This window comes from Tachypleus tridentatus, chromosome 8 (assembly GCF_004210375.1).
Source record: "Tachypleus tridentatus isolate NWPU-2018 chromosome 8, ASM421037v1, whole genome shotgun sequence".
Taxonomy (NCBI): Eukaryota; Metazoa; Arthropoda; class Merostomata; order Xiphosura; family Limulidae; genus Tachypleus; species Tachypleus tridentatus.
This window is the reverse complement of record NC_134832.1, coordinates 45,876,873-45,904,847: the sequence shown is the minus strand read 5'-3', so window position 1 is coordinate 45,904,847 and position 27,975 is coordinate 45,876,873. Positions and strand designations below refer to the sequence as shown.

At 31.6% G+C, this 27,975-nt stretch overlaps 1 protein-coding gene across 1 annotated transcript; it reads right to left on the bottom strand.

The window, feature by feature from the left end:
* Positions 1–397: 397 nt before the first annotated feature.
* Positions 398–26,661, bottom strand: LOC143223896 (uncharacterized). Its single transcript, XM_076452371.1, has 5 exons — positions 26,656–26,661; positions 26,071–26,150; positions 7,702–8,208; positions 7,111–7,211; positions 398–565 (listed from the first exon to the last, which is right to left on the bottom strand). Exons 1-5 carry the CDS (start codon positions 26,659–26,661, stop codon positions 411–413), a joined length of 849 nt encoding a protein of 282 aa, XP_076308486.1. The 3' UTR covers positions 398–410.
* Positions 26,662–27,975: the final 1,314 nt, after the last annotated feature.

The window sequence follows — 27,975 nt, the reverse complement described above, 5'->3', positions numbered from 1 at the left end:
CTCATAACAGGTCATTTCTGTGAAGTCAGAAGCATAATCATATAATAACTGAATATTAAGGGTCATTTTTTGAGAAAATACTGCCTTAGAAAACAAAAGTATCTATATATTGTTACCCATAATTTATTCCAAAATCATGAGTTAAGTGGCAAATAAATTCTAAATCTTATAATTTAAATTCATCTTTTATTTTCATTCAATGAAATCATGAGTGTCAACTTAAACTTTGATCAATATCAACCATAAGCCTAATCTTCTAATCTAGAAACTGAAGTACCCTCTACAAATATCTTATAATCACATTTACATTCTTTATGTAAACTTCTTAAAAAATATTTTTAACCACTTCTTCTTCAAATGCAAGAACATTTTAACAAGTTTCATGCTAACCTGCACTCATGGTCATGGTATCACTGCGAGAGCGAGGTTCTGTTACTTTTTTGTTCTCTAGTTTGTGCCTGCCCTCCTGAAGAGTTAGCCCAGCCCGATATCTTTTGGGTCATGGCGAGGGCAGCTGCAGCATTTTCCATTTCATCTCCATAGCTAGGAATGGATGCTGAATCTTCTAAAAGTGAGAAAAATCAAGATAAAGGTTATTTTGAAGCACAAGTTGAAGATATACACATACTCGCACTTGTTTCCCATCATAGAACATTTTGTTCCAAATATGCACAGAGGCACAGAGAGGCTAATCCATAAAACTTCATGCATCCAAAGTATTACAACTATTTCACATATTAATCTTCACTTACACTATCTTTACAAAGTATCTGTTCTCAACAAAACACAAAAATTAATCCAAATAATATCTACAATAAATGTAAGTAAACAGTATACATAAATAACAAATGAAAGTAAAAATAAAAATCTTAAATATTCATCATCAGCTTTTGTCACATTAAAGTATCAACAGAGAGAAAAATCACAAATCAAGTACTGGATAAATCAGTGTCATAAAAACATAATTATTATCAAGACAGACATTAGTGAATTTTCTATAGCAACACACTTCTAAAAAAATATGCAACTTAAGGAACACAAGTTCCGAGATATATAAATACTGGGACAAAGGCTTTTTCTGATTTATTCTAAAGTTAAAATGAAAATTACTTTAATAAATAGTAGTCTGTAAGGCTACCTAACTCTAATTATTAACTTGGTATTAATATTATACATATTAATAGATACTAATTAGTAATCAGCTTTTATCAGCTATAACCTATTGTCATTTTCAGTGAAGTTCTGAGAATAGCTCTCATATAGTGGCACTGAGCAGGGTTTGATGCTAGTTCTTTTGATCAAGAAAAAGAGAGAGAGAACGTGACAAATATTTCAGTTTAAGATTTAACTGTCCAATAGCCAGAGCTCTGGGTCAGAATCAACTGGGAGTGCTCAGAAATTTACCTTCTCTTCATTCCACTTGTGATTGGACATTAAGTCAAGCCATGTGAAGAAAAAAAACAAAATGTGTACTTATTTACCTATATAAATACCCACACATATTACTGACACATGCATTAACAAACAAACTGTGGTTATGGACAGTAAGCAAGAGGTGTAGAAAAGACTTGACAACAGGCACTATTTGGCGACTATCACAAAACCAATGGTTGATAAGGAACATAGGGTTCTTCAGAGCAGTGTGAATCTATAGATCCTATGCCAAGAATTTGATGTGGGGGAAATGGGAGAACCCCGAGAAAACTCACTTTCTCTCCCTGAACTTGATGTATTTAGGGAGTGCCTGAGCTATGTACCTGAAATGAAAATTAAGAGCATAAATGGTTAGTACACTTTTGGCTGAAAACTGGTTAGTAATCTATACATTACAAATAGAGTAAGAACACTCGTTGAGTGTTTCAGCTATGGTTGAGAATTTTTTGTGAGTTTCTTGTGCTGGCTGTTTAATAATACCTTTTGACTAAATTCCAGATTCTTTTACTAAGTTTAGGTAATGTCCGTTGTGAAACTAAGTAGCTTTGGGGGGAATACCTTGGTAAATGACATACTATAAGAATTACTCAGTATTCTAGTTTCTATTTTTGCATAAGGTCATTGGACATATTGCACATGACCATGTATCCATATTTAATGAGTGGTCTAATGCAAGCTTTGTAAGTAGTTGTAATGATACTGGCCAAGCATCCTTTGTAGGTGCCTTCAATACATCTAAGGAAAGTAATACGTTGGTTGACAGATTTGCAGTGTAGAGACCAACTGAAGATGACTCCAAGATATTTTACAGATTAAGAGAATTTTATATCAGTGTCTAGTAGGGTTAGTTTTGCTTGGGTAAGTTTATTCATTTTCCTCATACAACATCGGGTGAAATATAATTGCTTGTGTTTTGTTAGGGTTTTAACCTACACACCACCAAATACACGATTACATGCAAGTTTTGGGAATGGGATGTCACTGACACACATTATGTACAAAAGTAAGCTGAAAACAGACTCTAGTGGTATGCCTACTTCCAGCTTGAATGGGCATGAATGTGTTTGACTGAATCATGCTCTAGCCTGTCTGCTGGTAAGAAAGCTTGAGGTTCACCAAATAATTGTGTGTTGAATTTTAACTTGATACAGTACAAACAGCAGACCATTGAATGATAGGAGGTCTGGGGTTTGGAAGTCTGACAGAAGACTTGGTCAAATAGTTCGGCTTTACTAGAATCAGTCGAGGCTGTAGTGTCTTTATATTTGATTTTGGAATTATCTGCTGAAGAGAGGGTGTTGCATGTTGACTTTAATTTTCTCCACAAAGTAACTTGATCTATTTTACTTCCATTTATGGATAGGCAGAAATAACTGTTCTTTAATAATGACCTTCACTGCATGCAACATTTTATTGGTTTTAGAATCACATGAAAAATAACAAAGACAATAGAACATGTAAAAATTTATAATAAAGACAACAGAAACAATAAAATTTATAAAACAGTCATTTTTTCGTCTTTGATGAAATTTATCATCTATAAATTACAAAACAAATGTATTCAGATTCTATTGTAGATTTATAAAAAATGGGAAACAAAATTTATTAATAAAGACAAAGACAATGATTCAGACAAACACATTTGTATTTCATCATTAGAAATGTTAAAAATAAGGTGCACTGAGTTTTATTGCTATGAATGAAGTAAAATGCAAATGGTATTTGAGAAAATGACACTTTAATAAAGAACACTCAAAATAAACCATGAATTAAATTACAGAGTACAGTTAAATATTATTGTTACTGTGAATCATACAAAATTTGATCTAAACTAATATTTGAATCATAATACAATTTATATCTACAGCACCAACAAGATTTTATCACATCTGATTGTGAAGATTTTCTTAAACTATCCTCCCTTGAACAACTAGAAAGATATAACAAAAGTAAATTGCTAAAAATTGCCAAAATTTTAGAATTAAAAATTAAGATATTAATGAGAAAAAATGAGCTAAAAAGTGTATTACTGAAATACTAGTCAATGATGAATTGTTGTCTGAGGAAGTATTACGTGTCCCAACTGGTCATTCAGAGTTGAGTGATAAAGATAATTTAGAAATCCAGTTAAAACTTGAACAAGTCCATATCAAAGCCAAGAAAGAACAAGCTCTTACTGAAGTCAAAAGAGAAATTAAATGTCTCAAGGCCGAACCAGTCCATATTGAAAAAAAAAACAAACAAACTAACTTAAATTGAAGTCAGGAAAGAACAAGCCTGTATCAAAGCTGAAAGAAAAAGTAAACATTTTGAGGTCAAACAAGCCCTATCAAAGTCAAAAAAGAGAAAGAATAAGCTCATATTGAAGCTGAAAGAAATGGAATGAGACTCAACTCTGATTGACCAAGGTAAAAATTACAACTTTGAACTCAATCAATATATTAAAAGTACTACCTGTTAATAAAAATGAAGTTCATAAATATTTATAACATTTTAAGGAGGGCTTCCAAACCATGGAATGGCCAACCAAAAAATGGCTATTATTATTACAGAGTGTTTTAACTGGTAAGGCACAAGAAGCTTGTGTTGCTCTCTCTCTCTAGAAGATTGTACAGATTATGACAAGGTTAAGGCAGCTATTCTGAAAGCATACATGTTAGTACCATAAGCTTATTAGCAAAAGTTTCAAGGTTACTGCAAGCAAGACAGTTAAACCTGCATGGAATTTACCCACATGAAAGGTTTATTTTGATCAACAGTGGAAATTATGTATATTTGCAACAGCTTCCACAAAATAAGGTAATTACTTTGAATTGGGGAATTTAAACACTGTACAAGTAATGACTTAAAAATTTACTTGGATGAAAAGAAAATTGAAACAGTACAGGAAGCAGCTTCTCTTTCTGATGATTACACTTTAACACATAAAACCAATATTCATAAAACCACTTTAGTGAAAAGAATTTTTGTCACTTCTGCAAAAACAGACAGTCTTCTTCAGACAGTCAGGATAAATCTTCATCAAACATGAGATTGCTCTTCCTAAGCCATTTATTTGTAGGTAATTTGGTTCATTGAAAAATCCCCGTGTCACCAACTCTAGCCAACATTTTCATAACACAGATTGAATCTTAAGCAATTAATTAAGCATCATACTCACCACTATACTGGTACAGATATGTCGACAATACAAAGACTGGATTCAGATCTACAAAACACAAACTTAGGTTTTTCAACTACATTACCTCCATACAACCCCAAAATTAAGTTCACCTGTGAGCATGAAAAAAACCCAACCAAATAGCATTTCTCAACCTCAAAATCACAAGAACCAATATGCAATTCAAAACAGAAATCCACAGAAAAATCACCCATACTGGACTATACATTCCCTGGGACTAAGAACATGAAATAAAACAAAAACGCAACATATTAAGAAGCCAAATAAACACAGCCACAAAACTATGCTCACTGAATAAAATTAATGATGAAATCAAGAAAATAAAACAACACTTAATCAACATCAACAAATTTCCTCCAAAAACCGTTGAAAAAATTATACACACACACACCTAAATCAACAACATGGTCAACAACAAACAAACAATAGTGGATCCCAAGAAAAACCTATACACTGCTGCAAACCTTATATTACCAGTATCAGCAAAATAATAACCAACATTTTGAAAAAACTTGTAACACAACACAACATTCTAATAAACACCAAATTTATTCAAAAACCAATTACAAAACTAAAGTCCATACTATGTAAAAACTACACTGACAAACATAACAGTAACATTAATTAGAAAATACAATGCAACAACTGTCACAACTTCTATATTGGAGAAACAAGCAGAAAATAGAAACCAGATTTACATAACACACAAAAAAACATTTTCACATGTTTTAGAACACTGCAAATCAAATAAACACAACATAATAACAGTAAAGACCCAGATACTAAGTAGGAAACAAATATAAACACAAAATCAAAGAAGCCCTATTTATACAACAACTAAAACCAAAATTAAAGTGATATAAAGGAACATTTTTATACCTATGCTAATTAATAACCTAACATAAAATGCAATGCCCCCTGCAATCTCATATCCATTTACACTCTCATCCTTAAGACATGTGCCCAGCAACATTCAGTTGAAAACGTTCTTTGTTAACCTGACAATGACCTAAGAAGGTTGAAACGTTGTTTTCTATTTTAATTAAAGTTTTAATACTCATACCAGCCATCTCAAAATACAGACTGGCGGCTTGTTTGGGATAAATTATAACATGCAACATACCCTGATACACAAAATACTGGTTCATGGTTATTTGTGATTATAATTATTAGTTGGGAAAATATTTCTAAATTTAGACAAAGTTGTCTTTAATTAGGAGATGGGTCTGTAAATACAGTTAAAATTGTCATGCTCCAGAAATGTATGAGGTAAATGTTGGTTCTTGTACATTGCTTCTAAATGCTCATAAACTTTAGTTTTCAACTGACATTTACTTTTAACAATGTATATGATATTGAAATCACTACAGTATAATTTTTATATGAGCCATGAGTGAAAAAGTACTGGCAGTCGGTGCTTACAACCATAAAAGTTTTAATTTCATAAACTAGATCTAAATATTAGTCTGAGTAAGATGTGGGTACAGGTGAATTTATTTAATGTTTACAGAACCCAATAACAGCAGAGAGATAATGGGAGTAAAGTTGAGGACACTGCATGGTTTATTAAGAGAATGGAGTCACTGTTAAAGAACTCTTAGTGAGATTATTTAGAAAGTTTGATGAGTAGCTATTTTGTTTTAACTGTCTATGCATTAATCTCTAATAGTGCAGATGAATGCTACTACAACAAGAATTAAAGATTATTTTTAAAATAAAGATGATTAAGTTTTAAAATAACTGAAATAAAGCTTCTGTGTGTTTCTATTCTTCAACCTTTTTACCTGAAACTACACACAATTCTTTATTATAAATTCTAATCTCATAATATAAATTGATAAAACTAGTGAGCATTTAAAAATTGATTGGATCTCGAGAACTTGAACTTCTCATTAAAACAAGCAATCTAATCTTAATAAAAACATTTTTGTGAATTAAAAATATGTTAACAAGCATGACAACAAAACAAAAACAAGAATTTTGAATAACCAAAATCCTAATATACATTAGTATCTTATTTCATTTATGTTATTTTGTGTTTTGATCATTTATTCTCACTTACTCCATAGTTTATAGATGCATAAACTGCTGCTTACTTCTCAATGTATTTCAATTTTCTTGTTCACAAAAACCATTATGATTTACTTATTTTGTAGCAGTATACCTTATACCTTAATGCTCGTTTGTTTTTTTTTACTTTGCTGATTATGGATTAAGTGTGTTCCACAATTATACGCTCAATGTATATTAAATCTGCTTCCATTATGACCACGGTCTCTTGTTTCTGTTTATCTAGTGAACCACTGAATCTTCAATACAGTAAAACACACTCACGACACATTCCAATTTAAAAAAAAAATATTTTACTAAAAGCAGATTTTGCATAAAGCTCTCCTTAGATTTTTAACCTATAATTCTAACTAACTAAAACTCAGTACATGCTAAAATTATTGAAACAACAGATACTAACCAATGTTTAAATATTTAACTCTAACCTGATGGAATGTCATCTCCCTGAGACAATGGGATTAAAGGAGCATTGAATTCTGAGGACCCCAAAATGGGCATCAAAATATTTTCATTGGTGAAGTCCTCTCTGGAATATGAAAAACACCAAATGTTAAAAAAAAAAAAAAGATAAAAAGATTCTATTCACAAACACCAACAAAGAAAATCCAGTAAATATAAGAATAACATTTCAGCCACTTTAATATTTTAGGAACAGTTTTATTTTCACAAAATTACTTAATGTTTGTTAGCAATGTATTTTTGTATAGGGCAGTTCATTATGCTGAGAACTATTTTCATGTCCTTTTAAAGGTTTATTTTACAGCAACTCATTCATAACCTACTTTTAACAGCTAGTCCACTGAGTTTGTTATAGTTTAACACACTTGCACTTGCTTTCTTTAACCTAGAGAAGACAATAATTTGTTTGCTAAAAATTTCATTATTCAGATAACCTTATATAGGCATCTCTGTAAAAAAAAAAAAAAGAAAAAAGTGAACTAGAACTTATAGTACTAAATGTTGCATGTATTAATACTTAGATATTCTTCTTCTCAGACACAAATGGATTCCAATACCTTTTAGGTTGTAAAGGATTACTCTGTTTTATAAATTTTTTGGTATCATTTTTCTGCCTGTTATTGGCATGACTTGGAGCACTCTCACTTATGATCACTGAAGAATTACTAGCTTCAAGATCTTGTTTGGTCTTTATGGAAAGTTCATTAACTGGAAAAGAATTTTCAGATCCTGAAGGCTGATCACAAACATCTCCTGAACTGTCGCTGCTAGTCATATTCACACTACTAGACAAGGGAGAACTCTTTTTGACAGCTATTCCCATGGAAGAAGTTAAAGACTGGGAATTTGTCGTGACATGAAGATTCATCAATCCACCTGCACCACCATTTACTTTATCAGATTCATTTCTTTCCAATTGTGGGGATGACTTGCTTGACACTGACAGACTAACATTAGAATATGTACTTAGTTGGTCAAGGTCAGGAAAGTTTCCTGAACTCAATACAGGTGATGACATGCAGGTTGGTGGAGCACTATAACATTCATGTGACCACTCTACAGGCCTAGAAAGGAAAAACAATGCACTAAGCTTTCATAACATTTTAGCAGTCTAAAATTTAAATATTATAAAATTTGGATATAAAACATTCAAAAGTAATTTCTATTTTTAATACAGCAGAGATTTCATGTGTTTAAATTAAATAATACTATAATTAACCTCAAAATATAATAATTTTAAAATGTGTATACTATAGATAAACTTCAATTCTCATTACCAGTTAATTAATGAAGTGGAATGATAGATAAAATTACATACAGTCTACCAAGGAATTGCTGTTTAAACAGGATTTAAGTATTATTAAAATTTTATGAGACAACACATTTTAATAAACTTTTCTTTACTTATCCTTCTGAAGAAAGAAGAAAACTTGATTTTTTTTTATCACTGTATTTTATCTTGATAAAAACAAACTACCAAAAAGCTTTAAACTTCTATACTTCTAACCTTAATTTGGAGCTTTCAACACAGTGTTCAGGATTTTCTTTGGGCATCTATTTATTTACCACTTATATGATGCCCCAAAAATTACTAAGAACATCCAAACATCCCCAAAAATTCCAACATACTTTGTTGAAAATTTAAACATATCAAATCCATAAAGATTTTTAAAGCTGATATCATGAAAATTAAAGATCATTACTGTTGTATTTACTTTTGGTAAAGTTATATAAAATAAATATGAATCATTTTTATAATTAGTAACCAATGACTATCTAGGTCTCAATATTAATTTGTCATTAATTAGTACCACACACCAATTACAGTTACTGATGTCGTACTGTCTTCAGGAAAGTCCTGAAAAGGACTGTGTGTTTAGTGGTAGTGGATAGGATTCAATCCCATTGAAAGTGTTTGTGTGTTATCCACTCACATTCAGTACCTTTTTTATGAGGACTTAAATTATTTGATTTCAAGAAGGTATCCTGGTTTTCTTGATTTGTAAGATTTACTAATGTATTCTCATCTAAATGGATGAAGAAAGATATTTTTCTCTTGTTTGTAGTTCATATTTCATTATTTTGTTCCATTCTGTTGTACTATTCTTTTCCTCATGTAATGGGTTATCAGTATTAGTATTGTGTGTTTGTTACTTTATTACTTCACGTTCTAGAATTCTTACTTGTATCGATTTTTTTTTGTTTCTAAAACGTATTTGAGTGTACATTTGAAACATGTTGTAAACAAGTTTTTATGTGATTTGGTGTGTACTACTTAATTTAGTATTTTGTTGCAGTTTCTAAACACAGTTCTTACTTGGTGCTGATTATATATCTTCTGTCCACTTTCAGAAAAATCTATACCAGAGAGAAAAATAGCAATGTGTCTTCATCATTTTTCTGCTTATGTTTGTGTACTTTATTTTGCTTTTTTTCAAGTATATAAGGAATCCATTACTTAGAACTACAGTTATGTATTTTATTTATTTATTTATTATCTTCTTCACTATAATAATGCCCTACTCTACACTACTTGTCTGGTTTGATCTACAATAAAGGTATTTATCATTTTCTGTGGTTTTTTCTGTAATTTATTCTGATGTATGAGCTACAGATCTTCATAACTATTACATTAGACTCTCTAGTAAAACCACCTTTGAGTCTGAACAAAAGTGGTCTTACTAAAGATCCACCAGTTTGCCAATAAACTGTCAATTAATTGTAATGTTATGTGTGATATATTATAGTTCCAAATTTTTAATGATTATTCATTTCTTGAATATCTTCAATTTTACTATCTTTACTTTCATCATTAAAAGTATTTTATAAATTTTAGTCATTGAACATGTATTCATATATATTTTACTATATAAAAAAGTTGATTTCAGAATGCTATTTTTTTGGTCATACAGAGTTAACAATTTCTTCTTCATTATTTAAATTGTACACCATTTTCATGAGTACTGGGTTTTTTAGTGCAAACCTCTATGTCTGCAATGCATTTTACCATTTGCTGCATTGAGTGGACTGTGCAATATTCTTCACCTGTAGACTGGTCATTGTCTTCAGTAAGATGGTCACTATATAGGTTTTTTGAGAAGTTTTTGTTTCCAGTTATCACAGGACTCTTTTGTGGTAGTAAAATTATTGTCTTGATTGACATATTTGTTGGGGTTGGTGACGATATTGGGAAGATGGTCTTCGATGAACTGTAACAGTTGAACTCATTGTGTTTGGTGCTGTCAACCGATGAAACATATTGAGGAAGACTACGATGCTGTGTTGGGCATGATTTTATATATGGCAGAATTGACACCAGGACAAGGGTCTATAACACTGACACTATATTCCAGTCTCAGAAGATGGTGTTGGTCATATATGCCTTCTTGTTAACATACCAAGCCATGATCAAGTCATTCTTCATGTTTAAGATTTTGAAGCATATAGATTTTGTGCTCTCGTATATTACAATAACATTTTAAAATTCACCAACACAACTACACGCATAATGCAACACTTAGTTTATGTTTTGATTACTGTCGCCCTGCACCTTGTACACAGTTTTGTCTAGTAAACCATAATAGCTGACCCCAGTTTCATCCACACTGTAGACATTTCCAGATATATATCCCTCTACAATATCATGTGATTTGGCATTACATTCATCAACTTTCATGGCATCGACACTTTCATGTTCAACACTAAATGTGAGTTGCAAAATGTTATGTCTGGTTTTGAATTTAGTTAGTAATCCAGATAATGGTTCACAGTCAGAATGACCAAGAGTAGTTGCTATTGTAAGTGCTTTCCTCATTGCAATATTAAAAAACTGGAATTTTCATAGCACAAGTTTGTTTTTTATACCAAGGCTACAATAATGCTTTAAGGTCATCATACACAAATGTAGAAATGATGTGGTTTTGAGAAGATAACCTATTCTCTTCAAATGTTGTCATATATTTAGTCTTATGCTTCACAATTTGCTGAATTTTTGTTTTGCTGACACTGAACTCTTCAGCTAACTTCCACTGACTTTTATTGCTGGCATTATGTGACTGAATAACCTTGACTTTATATATCAATGGTAGCTCAACACGATCAGATGGTTTTGCTTTTGGCGTCATTTTGAAAGAGAATTTTTTTGTCACAGAGTTTTACAAGAGCATTTCACAATCAAACACAATAACCTGATGTTTTACTCATTGACTGATGCAGTATTTATACAAAGTGTATCCATCACAGAAGTGTTATCAAAGCAAATGTGAAAATACTGTACCTTCAAATTGACCCTTCTTATTAAAGTTACAACCAACAAAAATCCCAAATGTCAACTGATTGATTGTAATACGATCCATGCCACATGATGTTACAGATAACTGACAATTTAACTGATAAGAATAATTCTTCCCCACATTTTTATAATATGGTTCTGGAATAATTCTTATTTTTTCAAAAATTTGTACAAGAGCTTTTATGCTTTAATCCACTTTGTATAGGTTGTAACAAATTTACTGTTATATGTTTAGTTTAATACCTATGTTTGTTTCAGTATAGTTTGTTTTTCATGCATGTGACATGTATTGTTGGATATGCACTGCTAAAATCCTGCCTGTTCTCTAAATTTGTGCAAGTTCTTGAGAGTAGGAATAGACAATATTTGTTTTGCAAAAACACTAGCGTATTTTTGAACATTGCTTTCAACTGTATAAACCATCATGCCAAGAGAGTATTATTATTATACAGAATTTGACCACAAACTTTATAGACTTCAAACATTACAACACATTCAACATTAGTGAAATAACTTTGGACATTAGTATTTCTAGGATGACATTAAATATCTTTGTTAGTAAAGTCAGATTATGAACAGCATTAGACCAAAACAGCAAACTAGCTTAAGCAACATGTGACAGTATCAACTCAGTATTAATTTGCTCATTGTTGACATTGATTGTTGATAAAATATTCAGTTTTGACCAGATATTGTCTGTGAGTTCATAAAATTGTGATATATAAATTATTATTTGTAATAATCATTATTATGAATTGTTTTGTTGTTTGTATATTAAAATATACTTGTATTAGAAAGAAAATTGTATGTATTACTCTTGTTGCTAGATATCATAAATTTGATACATAAACATTTAATTAACTTCTAAATTCAGATTTCCAGTTATTTGAAATAGTAAATAAGTAATGTATGTAACATAATAAATCAGACTTATCTCAAATAACTATAATATGTTAACAAAGTCTATACTGAGCTCTTGTAAATCCAAATTTAATTTACATAATTCTTAGAGTGCATCACACATCAATACTAAATCAATAAAAATACTATGCTGGATATATTTCATTGTAGGCCCTCATATGCATATTGCTCTTTTTTTCTCTCTTGTTGAAACATGTTTTATTTGTTTGAAATGTTCCATTAACATTTCAGTTTTCCTAAACTTCTGAAACTAACCAGAAACTAGATGTCACCAACTGAGTTTAAAAATTCAGATAATTTTTAAAAGTTGAATCTCCAGCAAGTTTGCACACACTTTCTGTTCTCTGCTATTTTTAGACAATGCATGACACAAGACAAAGTTTATCAACAAATGCTTTAAATCCATTGATCCCCGAAACATATTTTACAGTGTCACTGTCCAACAGTTCTAATTTGTGATTATAGTGCCACACATAATCACAGAAGGAAATATGTTATTCATAAATTTCTTAACTCCACTCTTACTCTTCAACATCATGGCTGCACTATCACATCCCACACAAAGTAAATAACTTTTCAGGTAGTCCTCATTCAATCTGACAGACTGAAGACAATTGAGTAAATAGTAAAAATGCCTTTTGCAGTAATAATTTCAATTTCCATCAAGTGTGTAAAATTCTTGCAGTAATCACTTTTTCAAACACACTTTCAATAGGCTTTTTCTCAGTTTCGGTCAACAACTTTACTGCAGCTTAAGTCCTGTGATTTCCTTGTGATTGAAAAGTTATTTCTACAAAGAAAGAAGCTGTTGCTGTCAACATTCCCCAAAATAAGTTATTTCATTGTTGGTACATTCTTTAGAAACTTTCGTTCCTGCCTTCATTTCCACCCCAAAAGTTCCAATTTTACAGTGAGGTTTGTTATTTCTAATATTCAGCCAATCATACTTTCTGCAAAAAAATTTCTTTTGATCAACAGACAAACAATTGTCAGACAGCTTGTGGATACTGAATGAGCTAGGAACAGAAACTGTTACTGATGCTGTTAATTCTTGTATTTGGGTCACTTCCACACTTATTCCAGCTTTCTTATTCACAGAATGTGGAAAGAAACCTGAAATTCATTTCATTTTTACATTGAGGTGTGTTCTCAAGATACAATATAAACAACATACACTCTTGATTACAATAAAATCAAAACACAGTAAAAAAGTAATGCATATCCACTCAAGTTCGCATCACCACCTTGATTGAGCTTGTCACACAAAAACAACTTATAACTGAGACTCACACATGTGCATGTATTTATCCTAGTTGAGAAGATGCTGAGAGATTAATGACGTCAATTGTCGTTGTCTACTACATGACTTATTTTATTTGAATGGTCTCTTTGAACTCAGTGTTGGGCCCACTTAGGCTGCTCAAATGAAACCCGTTAATCAAAGTGAGGCCATTAACATACATCAAATGATAGCTTTCATGTCTTGTAGATGTTAAAACCAGAAGGTCATTGATGTTCCTTATTAATGGCATGCTAATCCTACCTGATGTTTCACATTCCTTTAAACTTTGTCATTTGTAACATTTTCAGTTTGATGTCTCTTTGGTCTTCTTGTGAACAAATGACCTGCTTAAAGGGAAAAATTCATAGATTCATTTTACATAACTCTTTCAAGTTTTGTCCCTTTCTCTCAGTTTTGTAATAAGAATAATGGTGCTAGAAAACCCTACTGGTGCATACCATGGTAGAAATAGCCCTGGGGTTAACACAGAAGGACAGTCAATGACAAAAAGGGTAAATGTTATATTTCTTGTTTTACTTAACTATTCTCTATGTATTATTATACATGTAACTAAAAATGTAAAAATTACAATGTTTTAGGCTTGATAAGGTTAAACTACATAACATAAATAAAAACAGTGAAAATATTTTTTTTTTTTGAGAAGTGCACTTGCAAGGACTAGCAGTCTTGCAAGTAACACGAGTTTTATTTAACATGATTATATAAGGTGTGCTTCATTTACTGAACGTTTTGATTTTTTTTTTGGCAGGAATTTTAAAATTCATAGTCCAAAAGGCAATAAAACAATAACATTTAATTAGATACATCATCAGAGTTACTTAAAAGTGACACACACTGAGTGTTGTCAAATATTGAACACAACCGCAATCAACAATGATCACACCTGTTAATGTTTATTGTAAAAAAAAAACAACAACAGAAAGTGGATTGTCACAACATGACAAGTCAACAATGGCCTTGGAACTGATTTCAGCAGTCATAGTAAGAAACAGGGGAGTGGTTAACCTGTGGAAGTATTTTATCATAGTATAGACAAGCAAATTGTCATGACTGTAATATTTTGCCTGCAATGAGAAAGTGGTCTTCTTGGGGAGATGGTCACTGAGGAAGAATCTACTGTACATCTAAGAATGGGAGAAATCTATAAAGAAAAATACCAACATAAATAATTCTAGAAATGGATGCTTATTTTCTTTTATGGTTATTCAAATTCACCACTTACATACCATAGGAGGTAATCACAGACACCAGTAAATAACCTCAAAACAGATCAAACAACCTATACAGCCCAACCTCCAGAGAGAAAAATATTATAATACAATAGTAACATCTATTGTTGAAACATCACTACAATCCTTTTTGAAAATGGATAACCTGAACATTTGATAATGATCAAAACCAGGTAGAAAGAAAATAACATATTCCGAAATATCAAAGATATCTTTGAATGCAGACAAAGGGTATGTAAAGAGCATGGTCAGAACAGTACTCAGAAACCATAAATAATGTAAACAAAGTTAGCTGCACACCAAACTACTTATAAAACCAAAACAATGTAGAACTAAAACATCATTTATGACATATTTTGTGAAGATGGGTTTCAATACATTGGAGAATCAAAAACCAAAACAGACACAAGTCTCTCTGATATTGATTTATCTGGAATAGGACATTTGTAATAAAGAAGAATACACAGTAAAATGAAACTATATTAAAATAATGGGATATGAGCTGCACATGAAAGAAGCATACATGTAAATCTAACTGTTAACACAAACATAGTCAACCTTACAACAAAAGTGAACAAAATCTTGAAACCCCTCCAAAAATATTCAAATACAAGTTATGTTGGGTGTGAACCCACATAAGTGGATTAAACATTAACCTTTTTAACAAAATTCAGGATTGAATCCCAGTTATTAGTTATACGTGCATTTCTAGTCAGGAAATCTCATATGACAGCAGCACATTACCAATAAAAATTTAGGATAGTAACTAAACAGTAACTAGCATCTTGAATTAAAAAACGAAAATTAGTAACTAATTGTTTATTAGATTTTGGTGATTCTATATACTATTAATCATGACTGTGGCTCATTACTGTAAATGGTATTTACTGTCAACTAATTCCTGTTGTTAGTAGGACATTATCATCTCAGGGAATGATCATATTCATGGTCACTGCTTCCAGTTTAGCATCAATACATGGTCCAACATGTATCTAAAAAAGGTTGTTTAATATTCCTTTTATTATGTGATTCATGATGATGAGAAACTCACTTGAAATAGAAATGTTTCTCAAGACAGATGGTATGGGTATTAAAACTTCTATTAAAGTAGAGAACAACATTCCTTTTATTCAATGCTGAACATAGTACTACCATTCAAAGCTTGTTTGTCAACATTTACTGAATGATGAGCCAAGTTATGTCTAAATTTGTACATGTACCCATTTTATCATACTTCAGTGTGTACTTTCAAAGTCCAACATCATAAAGAAGTAGAAAAGACAATTACTCATAAGTTGATGAAGAGGGCTGTTTACAATCTAAGGCAGCTAAATAAATTACTAATCATCACACTGATCATCCCAATGGGCTTTGCCCAAACACTGTAATTCTGTTGAAGTGTTGGGATTTGCAAGATTACATTAGTGCATGAAAGTTACCCCTTCTGATGTAGTTTAAAGGGCAGGACTACTTTATATAAATTTCTTAATGTTTCACTAACAGAAATCAAGGCACATCATTTTAGCATTTCACAAAAACAGATACGTTTAGTGTTAAATCTTACTGTTTGTACAAGGGAAGGAGTGATTTCAGCCTAAAAAAATGTACTACTCAATGACAAACTACTGATCAGACACACCTGAGGCAGTTAAAGACAGCTAATGAATGTTCTGCTGAAAGTAATGAAACAACAGTTAAAGATAGCTAATGAATGTTCTGCTGGAAGTAATGAAACAACAGTTAAAGACAGCTAATGAATGTTCTGCTGGAAGTAATGAAACAACAGTTAAAGACAGCTAATGAATGTTCTGCTGGAAGTAATGAAACAACAGTTAAAGACAGCTAATGAATGTTCTGCTGGAAGTAATGAAACAAAAGTTAAAGATAGCTAATGAATGTTCTGCTGGAAGTAATGAAACAACAGTTAAAGACAGCTAATGAATGTTCTGCTGGAAGTAATGAAACAACAGTTAAAGACAGCTAATGAATGTTCTGCTGGAAGTAATGAAACAACAGTTAAAGACAGCTAATGAATGTTCTGCTGGAAGTAATGAAACAACAGTCTTCTTCTCAAGCTTCTCATAAAGTACAAAACTGATAGTACATGCAACTATCAATAACTGGCATGTGACATAAGTTTGTTATAACTTGTAATATAACACATGTCGTGCTTATTTAAGTGTCTTCAAAAGTCCATGCAGTTTATTACTGTCAGGCTAGTGATGTTTATTTAAATGTTTCTACACAGCATGTTATAAAAGTTTTTCAAAGGAATTTATGGTTGCAAGCTACAGATACAATTGTAAGTTGAGCACCCACAAATTAACAGAAACATTTGTGATGAACTCTATATAGCATCTCTTTAATGTGCCGTCACCACTATACTGTGATTTATCATATCAAATCACGTCTTGATAATATCAATTCCTCTACAAAATGCTAATACAAATGAGAATTCATGCTGTACTACTTGTAAAAATTACATTTGGGCCTCTGTATTGTTAGGTTGTTCAAAATCATTTATGTATGATTAATGAACTTTGGAAATTACAAACACTTGGAAATCTAACAAGAGAGAAAAAAACAATCCATGACCAAGGATATAAATAACATTAATACCACAATGGATTACAAAAGTCTAGGCTTTCACTCTTTATTGTTATTATAGTTTGTAAACACTTCTTCACAGATGCACAAGTTTTGTTCATGGAAAAATGGCTAAAAAATCTATTTGCCCCTTTACCTTTCCATAGAATACACAAAAGCTGAATACAACTTATCCAGTCTGTATGATTCCATATTAAAGAATGAAAATAACCATACACACAAACAGGCTCAAGAAATCTTTATTTGTATAGGAATAAAAATGTTCAAAACAGAAGATTTTCACCAGAAAACAATGAGCACAGTCAATAACTGATTAATAATATTTTTACTTCATTAAAGTACATTTAGTTACAGCAGCTAGTATGGAGAATCAGGTATATTGTTAATACAATATTACATTATCTGAAAAAAACAACATTCTAGTATTATTCCAATTAATTCCTTCCCAGTTAACTCACTTTGTAAAATAACATTTTGTAACTATCAAAGTTATATTTTGCAAAACTGATTGCCATTATTCTAATTTTTTGTAATTTGAAATTAAGTTTAGACAACCTGAAGAATAACCAAAATACTGAGTTTTTCTTGTTTTCTTAATAAATGAGTTACGGTTATTTGTTTTTCTTGATTAGTTATGAAGCATTTGAGTAACTTAGTTATACGAACAATGCTATTGTAAACATGCTTATGAACATGTAAAACAACAATAAATTGTCTGGAATAAATCATCTGGGAAACTATACAAAGTGCTGCTGAGATAGGTGATTGACAACCGAATACATCTTTCATGATTTCTAAACATTCAATATTGCAAGAACTGAAATGTATAGTTTCCAGGTATCAAATATCCCAGATACCATATGTGTGTTGGTGTTTGGGCATTAGGCTTAGATACTGTACGTGGTACACTACTTTTTGTATATTAACCTAAAATAATTTTAAACCAGAAATAAAGTATATTGATAAAATATGTAAAAATGTAGGCATTATGGTTGAAAGTGAAGGTTTCTATAAAACATATCTTTGAAAATGTAATTTTTTAGTGCTAGCATGACCTCTGATATTGTATCAAATTTTTATTTGTAAGTTACCAGCCAGAAAGTATATTTTTAACAGTTTTACATATTTGCGCTTGCACAATATGTATTTCAAGTGCAACACAGCTGTTGGTTTAGTTTCATAAGAGTCATGACACTGTGGCAATAACACAGTAATCTCAAAGTTGCAATAAAAAAATATAAAAAGCACTTGTCCAATGTGTAAAGTATAACATTAAAATTTGTTGTCTCTGTGAACTGTCACCCCTGCCTGATGGTAAAATGTCGACAACCAATAAGTGTTAATCATCTGTTCTACCAGCCACTAAATTGTCAATCACCTAGTCTGGTAGCCAACAAAATCACACAACCACCCATTGTGTCAGATAATCAATCAGTATCATCTTTTACTCTGTCAGATAACTAGTTAGCATTAATCATTTACACTATCAGTGAATTAAATTTCTATCTTCTAGTCTATCAACCAACCATTTATCCTCTTGACATAGGTACCCTATTAAACACTTTCCTTCATAAGCCACTGTGTTACATTCAATTTAATTAAACACATTTACTATCAATGTATGTGAATAAAATTAACATTATCATGTATGAGTTAATATGTTAGAAAGGAAACACAGAATGAAACAAAACACAGTACTGTATGTATTGTTGAATAAATGTTATTCCCTAGTTGAATGAACACGAAACACATCTGCCAGTGGAGAGAGGGTTAAAGTTCGTGTATCCTGACGTGTATATAAAAAAAACAAAAAAACTCTTCCACACTGATTTTTCTACACTCAATTTCCCATCACCATCATGTGAAAAAATAGCAGTCACAGGACAAGTTATGAAGATGTTTATACTTCTAAAGAAAGCAAACCCAAGAGACTGACAAATCTATGACATGTATTCAAATTGAATGGTTTCTCAGTTTTTATCTCTGATCCATTAAAAAATGCTTGAAAGAAAATTGATTTGGGAACTTTCACTACAAGTAGACAGGATAAAAAACATAACTTTGCAAGTTGGACTATCCCATATATTAGTGAGAGACTTCAAAGAGACTTAATATCAATGATAAAAAGGTCAGTGTTACCAAAAAACTTTAATAAAAACAAAACAAGCCTAATATCAAATACATATTCTGCATAAAACCCAGAAAAAAAATTTTTCCCTAAAAATGCAGGAGCATGCGGTAAAATAACAGTAAAATTCACTACTCGTGCATTGTGCAACAAAGATGATATGCAGAAAAACATGGAAGACCAACATCTGATTGCCCTTTACAAACAGAAATCTTTGCTACAGCTACTTGTCTTTTTACCATAAATACAAAAAAACTTTACATTTTCTAAATTTAAGCCACAAGTTAACTGTGATATAAGATGGGAATAACATATATATATTTGTTTTCTCTGTCTAGTTAACTTCATTTTACAAATAATATTTTTCACATTATTTTACGCTCATGTTTTTACAAGTTTGTAAACTCACTTATAAGCTTCTCATCTATATTCATGTTGCTAGACATTAATGTTGCTGTATATTTATGTTTGGTTTAATGTAAAATATATTACCCAAGAGATCTTGTCATATTTATACTTCACCATTGGTCTATAGAATAATTGTAAAAGTTAACATTTTATAATACTGAAAATGTATTTCATACCAATGTTTACTTCTACTCACAAAAATCTATCCCAATCCTTGTCTATCCTCAAAGCACTGCTAAAAAAAAGAATGCCATTAGTGCACCAGTTTTTATACCCCATTAGTTGCTCTCCATTTTCAACTGAACATGCATGAATCATGTGATTATTCTCCACCAACAGTACTTTTTCTCGAAGTAGTAGTTTAATCAGCTTTGCCCTCCTTTAACTGAGTGGATAATCACAAGTATTGCAAATATTGAAATTCACCCTGAAGGAAGCATCACTGGTCCTCCACACCAGTGATTAGGAACTTGGAGTGATATGGACACCCAGGCATCACTAGAAGAAAAGGGTTGATGTAGTGGGAAGTCTGGAGGAGCATCACATCAACAGAGACTGTGCAATGCATATTTCAAAAAGTAGACTGGCCCAAATGTATGCAATGAAAGGGTTGACATAGATGGGCAGAACTTCCTTCTGCTTTACTTGTGAAGTCCATGAGTGATGGCCTACTATAGATTGAAAGTGACCAATACTGAGAATATATATATACATACACACACACACACACTCGTGTCTCTAGATAAGTTGCCATCTGATCTCAAAAGTAAACATTATACAGTTACTGGAAACTATCACCAATTTGGGGCAAATCATACTTGCTACAAGGTGGGATCTGTAAAGTAGATGTTATGTCTAGGAAAGCTGAGAAAGGAAGTGACCAGACTTAACCTAGTTAAAGGAAAACTGACTTGCATAGAATAACAAGGGATGTTGATGATATCTAGAACAGGAAGATACAGCTGAGTCATGCATATTATGAATGATAAAGATATTGGGAGTATTCCAAATTCCAGCCTCAATGAAATTGAAAATGAAATTCCAAAGAATATCAAATTGGTGCAGCCAAGAATATAGTGATGAGATGAATCTGATGAGAAGAATGGTGTGAAGAGGTGGCCTTCCCTGGGTAAAACCAAATATGCCAGCCTAATAAGTAAATTAATACAGCCAGTAAGCATGGAAAATTGAAGGATTCCAGGAAATAAAAGGTTGGTAAGGTTAACCCTGAAAGGAGGCAGTATATACGAAACTGATCAGGTGAAAAATGGAAGGTGATGAAATGGGTGGTTAAGCCCAACCACTTAAAACAGCAGCACAGGTCCAAGTGGTGAAGGACATTTTGAAATAGAGAATGAGGTGGAAAGAATGGTAAAGGATGCAGGTAACATGAAAGGCCTAAATATCTGAATGAAGATAACTGCAAGCAAGGAGTAAAAGGAAACATGTCACAAAAAAAAGGAGGTAGATGGAACAGGAAAACAAAGGCAGACGAGAAAGGGCATAATGAACAACAATGACAACTCAATAGTAATTGAAAGAAAAAGAAAGGGAGGAAACAAATAGGGGAAGACAAAATCAGATGAAAACTGGAAAAACAAAAGAAGAATGACAAAGCTGTTTGATAGCCAGACCTGGGTGAAGAATAAAGAAAAATGAGGGATAAAAATATGGGAAGGATATAATCTGTGGTGAAAAGACCAAAGTCAGAAGGTATATGATCATCCAGGGTAAATGGACATGGTAGAAGGTCTAATGGATCAGAAAAAAAAATGCAACACATGGAGTCAGTTCCTGGACTGAGACAATGAACCTGGAAAAAAAGGCCATGCATGAAGATGTGTGGAATGAGAGATTGCTTCTTGAAAAGAATCTAGATGGGAGAAGATAATCAATCTACTACTACAAAAAAAGGCAAGAACAGACCACAATATGTTGACAGTGGCCCAGCAAGGAGATCCAGGAAGTGAAAGCACAGAGACCTGAAATTTGTACCCCATAACTCAGTGATACAAGTAGCCACTGTAGAATGCATCATAACTACCATTTCTCACAGAAGAATAAGGAAACGTGACAAAGCTCAATAAACTACCATAAGCTCGAGAAATGCAAGGTGAAGAACAAATTCCTTGACTGACTAGAGACCAAAAATCACATGGGAGTAGAGGTAAGAACCCCCCAACCCATAAAAATAAGTATGTGAACAGGTGTAAATCTGGATGAGGAAGATTAATCAGCTCTCCTGCCATGGTCCTGACACTGTCTAATCACCAAGACAGGGATCCAAAATGAAATTTTACTAATCAAGAAGTGTCCAAATATGAGCCTGATTCATGGTAATGAGAACTTCCAAGGAAGCCCATATCAATGAAGAGATTGAACATTTCAAGCCATAAGAAAACGTGAGGGATGCACAAACTGCTTAATCCAAATATGAAAAGAAGCCTGTACCTGAATGAGGTTGGAAAGAAGAAAGACTTACACCTTCATATCAGGAATCTCACCCATTCTACATTCTGTAAAGGTGGAGAAGTGTAGCCTCAGAACTGGGAACAAGAAGAAGGAAGCAGGATTCATATATTCCAAGAAGGAAAAATGCAAAGACTCATTATGTGAGCATGTTGGTAGGAGTTTGTACTCCCCAACAAAAGCACAAACAGTTGTAATCTGTCCAGATGGTAGGGTTATAACCTGGAAAACTCAACTTAGAGCAATCGCAATTGTAGGAAACGAAATCAAAGTCCAGCTGAGCCTTACAAATGGGAAATAAATTAACCTGTCAGTTAGATAACAAAGGTAATATTTCAAGTTCCACATTGACAAAAAAGTTAGTGTTAGGCACATAAGTTAACACTTTGGAAAAAAGAAAAGAAATTCAGATAAAACATTGAACTATATATTACTAGTGTAATGATATGTGACTACCAAAACATACCCTGTCAACAAAGGACAAATGGACAACCCATTGAAATTTATATCGTCCATAAGTATGTAATAACAATAACATGAAAACAGACAAAAATTACAAAGGAAACACATAATAATCAATATCTAAGTTAACAGTCATCATAGTGAACCTAAATGACAAAGGACATATAACTGAGTCCTACACTGAAGAAAATCAGGAATAAGGTACACAGTTAATGTTGAAAAAAAATATTTAAATACAACAATGAAATATATATCACTAGTAGTAATGACATGTAAGGTACAAACTAAACATAACTAGTTAATAAAGAACTTTTACATATGAAATAAACTATCTAAGTATATTTAATCCACAAAGTATGTAATAATAATAACTGTGCAAACTAACAAAATTACCTAAAACCCCTTGTAACCAATATTTAACATACCATTCTTCTAAATTAACTCAGATGACAAACTAGTATCACAACTGAGTAAAATCCAATATCATGACCAACTGAGTGAATCCAGTTTATGTAGAACAGTTACCAAGATGATAATATTTAAGTAATGCACTTCATACAGCACAGTTGTAAATACTGTTCACAATTACTTCTTGAATCAGTTTATCAAAATGGTATCGTAAAAACACTCCAATTTATTTATTATAATTTCCATGTTCTTTTTACAATAAACTCCAGAGGTTTATGCATGATTTATTGAAACAAATGTTATATAAAATCAAGGTTAAAAACACCACATTTTAAGTCTGCTCTTCTAGCTTTGCATTTTTAGCTTTTCTAAATCACTGAACACATATTTTAAAAATATTCCAAGTTCATTATTGGCAAGAGTCAATTCAGTACGTGTAATACAGCTATGAAGGTGTCACTAAGTTAATCTAGCTTGTCGAATTAGTAGTTACTAAAATTTTTGTTTTTTGTCAACTACAGTTAGCTATTTCACCACCTTAGAAAAGTTTCAAGAATACACTGTCATATTTTATCTTTATGGTCAGTTACAGCCTAGAGTAGAGATGATTGATTTATCTCAATACTTCAAGTAACTTTTATTTCCCATCTTCAGGTTAAATTTGCATCAGCATTTGCATTTATTAAGATATGAAGACAGGAAGCTGATGTTACCTGAAATGAATGTATCAACCATCACTACCACAAGTTGTTGCTGACCTCAATTGAACTTCCTCATACATCACAGATACAGGATCTAAATCACCCATCAAGCAATACAATGCAGAACAAATTTACTTAATTTCCTAGCTGAAAGTTAAAAAACACACAAAAAAACATGTTACAATAGAATACAATTTTAACATGTGCCAGGTGTGTTGAAGAGACTTTTTGTAAATATACAGATGTAATATGGATGTAAGTATATAGTGTTATGAGCCTTAAGCTACTTAGACTAAACATTTGTACTTATGTTATAATATGCAGTCATTCTAGTACAAAAAAAAGCATAATTTAGATTTATTTCCTTATTTTTACTGTGGTAGTGAAAAGGATGGTCAAGTGACAGTCCCCACACAGAGTATGGTAAATAGCATAAAATATAAAGTCTTACCAAAAACAAACATTTGTTTTAGAGATTAAGTAAATAATATTTGAGGTTTTTTGGATGAAGAACTTTTTTTTATCATAACATGAAATCACTTTGCACTCAGACTAGTAATGAAACAGATTCTATTTTCACAAACAAGTAAAACAAGTAATACTTCATTAAAAAAAATATAATTTTCTGCACACAAAATACATGTAATCTTTACTAAATGTCTACCAAATTTTGTGAATATACACCTGCTGTATCAAAAGTTATAGTGCAAATACTTAATGTGTGCAAATTTGTAGACAAACTTGTGTATATTATACCAAGCCCATAGTGAAAGGTTTAACAAATGACACAGATATCAAACTTACTAAAAACTGAGCCCCAGTGACAAAGTACACAACTCTCCTATATGTAAATTAGTGCAAAGCTACACAAAGGGCATCTGAACCATGACTTCTGTGGGTATATCAAACATATGTATACCTTGAAAATACCATAGATTCCCTAGGAATAAGAACAATTCTCCACAGAGAATAATGTGGTAGTACTAGAGGAGGTAGAAAGTACCAGAAAAAGAGAGTTCAAAGTGTTAACTCATTGTTTATAGTCTTCCTCAGAGAAATTGTTACACAAAAAGGAGGATAAATCACTGGTCAAATATATAAAGTAAGCCTGTACTTCCTCAGCAGTTAAACACAATTCCTGGGAAGTTGTCACTTACATTAATCACAAACTTCTACTACTAATTCTTGTAAATTTATAACAATAAATAAATGTAAAAAAAAGTTGAAATGAATAGATGCAAACTCGGTAAAAGAAAATTGTTTAAAAAAAAACTGATGCACGTGAAAATCACATCTAAAGAATGGTGTGCCCATCAAGAATGATTATGCAATACTATTAGTGGAGAGTAGTCACATGAAATGTACTTGATCAATAAGCACAAAACTGATGAGGCATAAAGACTAGTATACTAGGTACTAAACTTTTTAGCAATGCTTAGAGAGCAAACAAGGATTCAGATTGCATTATGTTGGAGAAGGTAAAACTGTTTTGGAAGTGCATAGTCTGTTCTGCATTGCAAGCCCAGTGGTGCAAATACTAGATAATTCCTTAGAAAGTAGAAAAGAGATGTTGAGTGAAATAAGTATAATCTTATTATTGCATTTATAATTTTTTCATTTTACAAAATGTCCAAGTTATTCAAGTCAATGCTTCAGAGTACAAATTATATTTCAACCATCCAGTCTGTCAGCCAATCAATTATTAAAAACCATCTATATCAAATTAGATAGAAAATTAGTGTTAGTCATCTAGCATGTAAATCAAAGAATATATATATTCAACCACTAAGCCTGTGTGTCATATATCATCAAACAGTTATTTGACAAACCAGTTAGTAACAGTTATACAGTTCCAAGAAGCTTTATGTAGCCACGATCATTCTCGCGTGTTTGCATTTAAAATGTAAAAATTAAAAGCCCACAGACTTTGAGAGACATTAAAAGCAATATAAACTAAAAACATATCAAGGTAAACTAAGGTAAGTAAAGAAAATATTACCTTTCATCCTCTGTCTTGACCTCATCATCATCAAAAGACACGACCTGAGCAACTGGTTTTTCCTTCTCTTTTTCTATTTTCTGTGGTAGTAGTAAAAAGGTTGTTTAAACAAATGTTACTTACAGCAGTTTTGTCACTTAGTGCTAAAACAAGACACTACTTTTCAATTCAAAACACTGTTTTCATAAAATGAAAAATGAGGAGTTTATAATGTAACAGAAGAATAATCAAAACACAATTTATATATAACTCGTAGGTACTGCATATACAATCACTCTTTCAAAATCAACTGGACTTTTCAAAAAAGAAGATTGTGATATACTAATGATGTCACTTGACAGATCTTTTAACCCTGCATGTATGGTAGCAGGTCAAAGTGAGAATGTCACAACCCTTTTCACAAAGTTACATTACAAATTTAAGCAAAAAACTATTACCAATGTCTACCTATAAATATCATATCAAAATGTAGCTTATTATTCAAATTTTAATATCATTTAAATTTTACTTTCTTGTAATAAAAAGGAAATATTTAAATAAATTTTCCATCTTCATTTCTCTGTATAACTGTAATTTAATACAAACTTTCATTTTTGATTTTTCATTTCTACCTTTATATGATTTTCAGAATTTAGAAAGTAATTACACACTTATGGTGTATATAATGCTAAGTCATGCTGGAAATGTATAGCCTCTAAGCTTCTTGCTTTACTGAAATATAAAAATGATAGTAAAACCCACAACCATACCCTCCTATCACATCCTGTCTATCAAAAAATGTCAATAATTCTTTCTGTTATTGGATTATGTATAACAATAAATAGATAAAACAAATTCTACTTTAATTAATTCCTACGAGGCTAGCTCATTCCAGATGACTTCAGTTATTTCTTCTGTCTACTATCATGGAGACCACATACAGGAATTTTTAAACATGTAAAAGAGAAAAATTACAAATTGATCATTGCAACAAGAGTTCAGATGTTTACTCAATAGCATACTGCATGCTGATGTTATTAATGAATTCAGTCTTTTACACAATTTCTTTTAGTTTTTTTACTGATGTAACATCTATGGCAGTTGGAATATGTTAAACAACGTGCTAGATTTTCCAATTTACAGTTTACGTTGTCAACAAATTTGAAAGTCTTATCTCACTTTAAAATATGACTCCTTTCCTCTTTGGAGGTACTTAGATATATTACATAATATTTATAAGTATTATTATTGTCAGAATAGTCCACCCAGGGTCTACATTAAATAAAGACTTAAAGCGTATAGTTACTGTGAGAAAAAATTACTTTTATATGTCTAAAGTGTTAATTACGTGGTTAAAAAATAGCATGATAATATGACTTTTTTATGCAAAAGCTATTTGCTCTTTAAAATAAAAACAAAATACAAATTATATCCTATCCATTAGAACATACTTCAAAAGGTTCCCCATTCCTAACAAGCAAAGTTTTGGCTGTACAGATTCTTTACTTGAAATCCATATTTGTTTAGAATAGTTTGAGTATTAAGCCATCAACAGAAACTTAAGAGTGAATATAAAACCCATCTACTGAATAATTTACTAAATATTAACCCTCTCATAACAGGTTCAGTGTAATATACATGAGTTTGTCTAACTATTTGCATGATAACTTTTGATACAACATGTGTATCTCTACAAAATTTGTATACTTCTAGCAAAGATTACATGTTTAGTATCACAAGTATTCATATTCAGGTTGTTTAAGTTTCAATTTTCTCAACATGGTTCAGAACACTAATACTACTTTTGAATATGACCAGCAGTAAGTTATTTATGTCACTATGTATTACATCATAATACAATACTAGCTAAAGTCTGTACAACCTAAGCATATGCAAACAAACAACCATCACCTATACCCTCAGAAA

Excerpts from the sequence above, each read along its gene's own strand:
- LOC143223896 (XM_076452371.1), bottom strand. Across the intron at positions 7,212-7,701 it reads AATCCTTTACAACCTAAAAG|AGAGGACTTCACCAATGAAA; the intron begins GTATTGGAATCC and ends TTCATATTCCAG. Across the intron at positions 566-7,110 it reads GGGAGATGACATTCCATCAG|AAGATTCAGCATCCATTCCT; the intron begins GTTAGAGTTAAA and ends TCTCACTTTTAG.